Source organism: Gavialis gangeticus, unplaced genomic scaffold (genome assembly GCF_001723915.1).
Source record: "Gavialis gangeticus isolate Ggan-Ray unplaced genomic scaffold, GavGan_comp1, whole genome shotgun sequence".
Taxonomy (NCBI): domain Eukaryota; kingdom Metazoa; phylum Chordata; order Crocodylia; family Gavialidae; genus Gavialis; species Gavialis gangeticus.
In genome coordinates, this window is record NW_017729034.1 from 27,905,039 (window position 1) to 27,906,613 (window position 1,575).

At 42.1% G+C, this 1,575-nt stretch overlaps 1 protein-coding gene across 1 annotated transcript in view; it reads right to left on the reverse strand.

Annotated features, from left to right (window-relative positions):
* DNAH8 (dynein axonemal heavy chain 8) overlaps positions 1 to 1,575 on the reverse strand; it is a 397,167-nt gene that overhangs the window by 193,285 nt on the left and 202,307 nt on the right. The window contains exon 54 of the mRNA XM_019526702.1: positions 1,189 to 1,331. Within this exon, the coding sequence (XP_019382247.1) occupies positions 1,189 to 1,331 (143 nt within the window). The remainder of the gene's footprint in view (positions 1 to 1,188; positions 1,332 to 1,575) is intronic.

Consider the following 1,575-nt stretch of genomic DNA (forward strand, 5'->3'; position numbering starts at 1 on the left):
AACACCTTGCTGGGGTCGTTTGACTCCAATACTCTTTCCTGCCATGGCAGGGGGTCAGACTCAATGATCTGCTCAGGTCACTTCCAACCCTACAAACTATGAAACTTGACACTAATAATGGAGGCCACATTTCCTGGGCTACAACATAACAATAAGAATGGGGGCCACACTCCACCCCTTCATGAAGGTAAACTTCTCTCTTATTATTGTGTGCCTCTTGGCCCCAGGTATCTTATGAGCTCCATTAATCTTGCAGGTAGCAGATCAGGGCATCAAATGTCTTTAAGTAGTTCTTCCCTGCAAGAGCTCCTTCCCCTGGTGACAGCCAGGGAACTAACTCCTGCCAGCCCCTGCCCTAGGGCTTATGTTCGCGCAGGGCCCTGCCTCCTTCCAGTCAGCTGACTGGGTGCAGGTGCTAGATAGTTCCCTAATTAGCTTGCTGCAACCTGCAGCTGTGGGGCTCTGCCTCAGCTCACAGGGCTCTCTAGCCTAGCTGGTTCTGTTCTTAAAGAAACAGCCTTAGCACCCTGCAACAAATACCATTTTGGTTTACCCAGGTCTGTGGGAGGTTAGTTCTATGCCACAAGTGAAGTACTGTAGTCAGAGACAGGTCTCTAAGTCACCATGTTACAATGTTCCAATCCACAGAGATTTTAAATTGCTCTTCGCTGCATTAAATTGTAATAAAAAACAAAAGTTAGTGAAGAGAAGGGTTAGGAACAAAGCAACCTGCCACTAACTGCAGGTGACAGGTTATTTTTAAAGGATGATGCTTAGCTTTCAAATCTAGATTTCCTATTCATGCAGGAGAGCATGAATCAGCTGATATTCAAGGAGTATTGTAAAGACCTCCATGAGCCCTTTTCCAGACAGGGGAAAAAGGCAGGTATTATTTAGGTTATGCTTAATATATTTTTATATTAAGATCTTATTGAAATGATTTATTGATGTTAAGAATGGGCATTACTTTTAAATGTTTTTATATGGATCCAGAGATAATTGTGAGAGGCATATGCTTAGAAATAGTAAATAAACCAATAGGTAAATAAAAAAAAAAAAATACACTGCTCAACCTACCAAAATGTGACTGGAGGCAGAGAAAATACATATAACTTCTTATTTCCAAGTTTTAGCCTCTTTACTTTATATATTAGCTGCAATATTAAATAAAAAAAACCACACACTTACTTTGTGTTGCTTTGCAATAGTGTCAATCAAAAACTGAGTTCTCACATTGTCAACATTTGGAACCAGAATAGATGCATATTCCGGGATACTGTCTGTTGGATAAACATATTCTTGAACTCTTTTACTCCAGTGTTCCCAGTCACCTAAAAAGCAACAAAAGGGAAAATGTTTTGCCTCATATTTCCCTGTACACACCTAGCACTTTCACTAGTCCAAATACTGTTTTTCCATTTGCTGAGAGCCCCAGAACAGCTCAGCCACAGGTGACTCACAGCAGAAGCTGTTATCTGGGAAGTCAGACAGATTTGGAGAAAAGCCCTTCCTTTCTCTGCTTCCTAGCTCAAAGAAAAAGGAAGGTGGTGGGGGAGGGGGAGGGGGAGGGGGAGG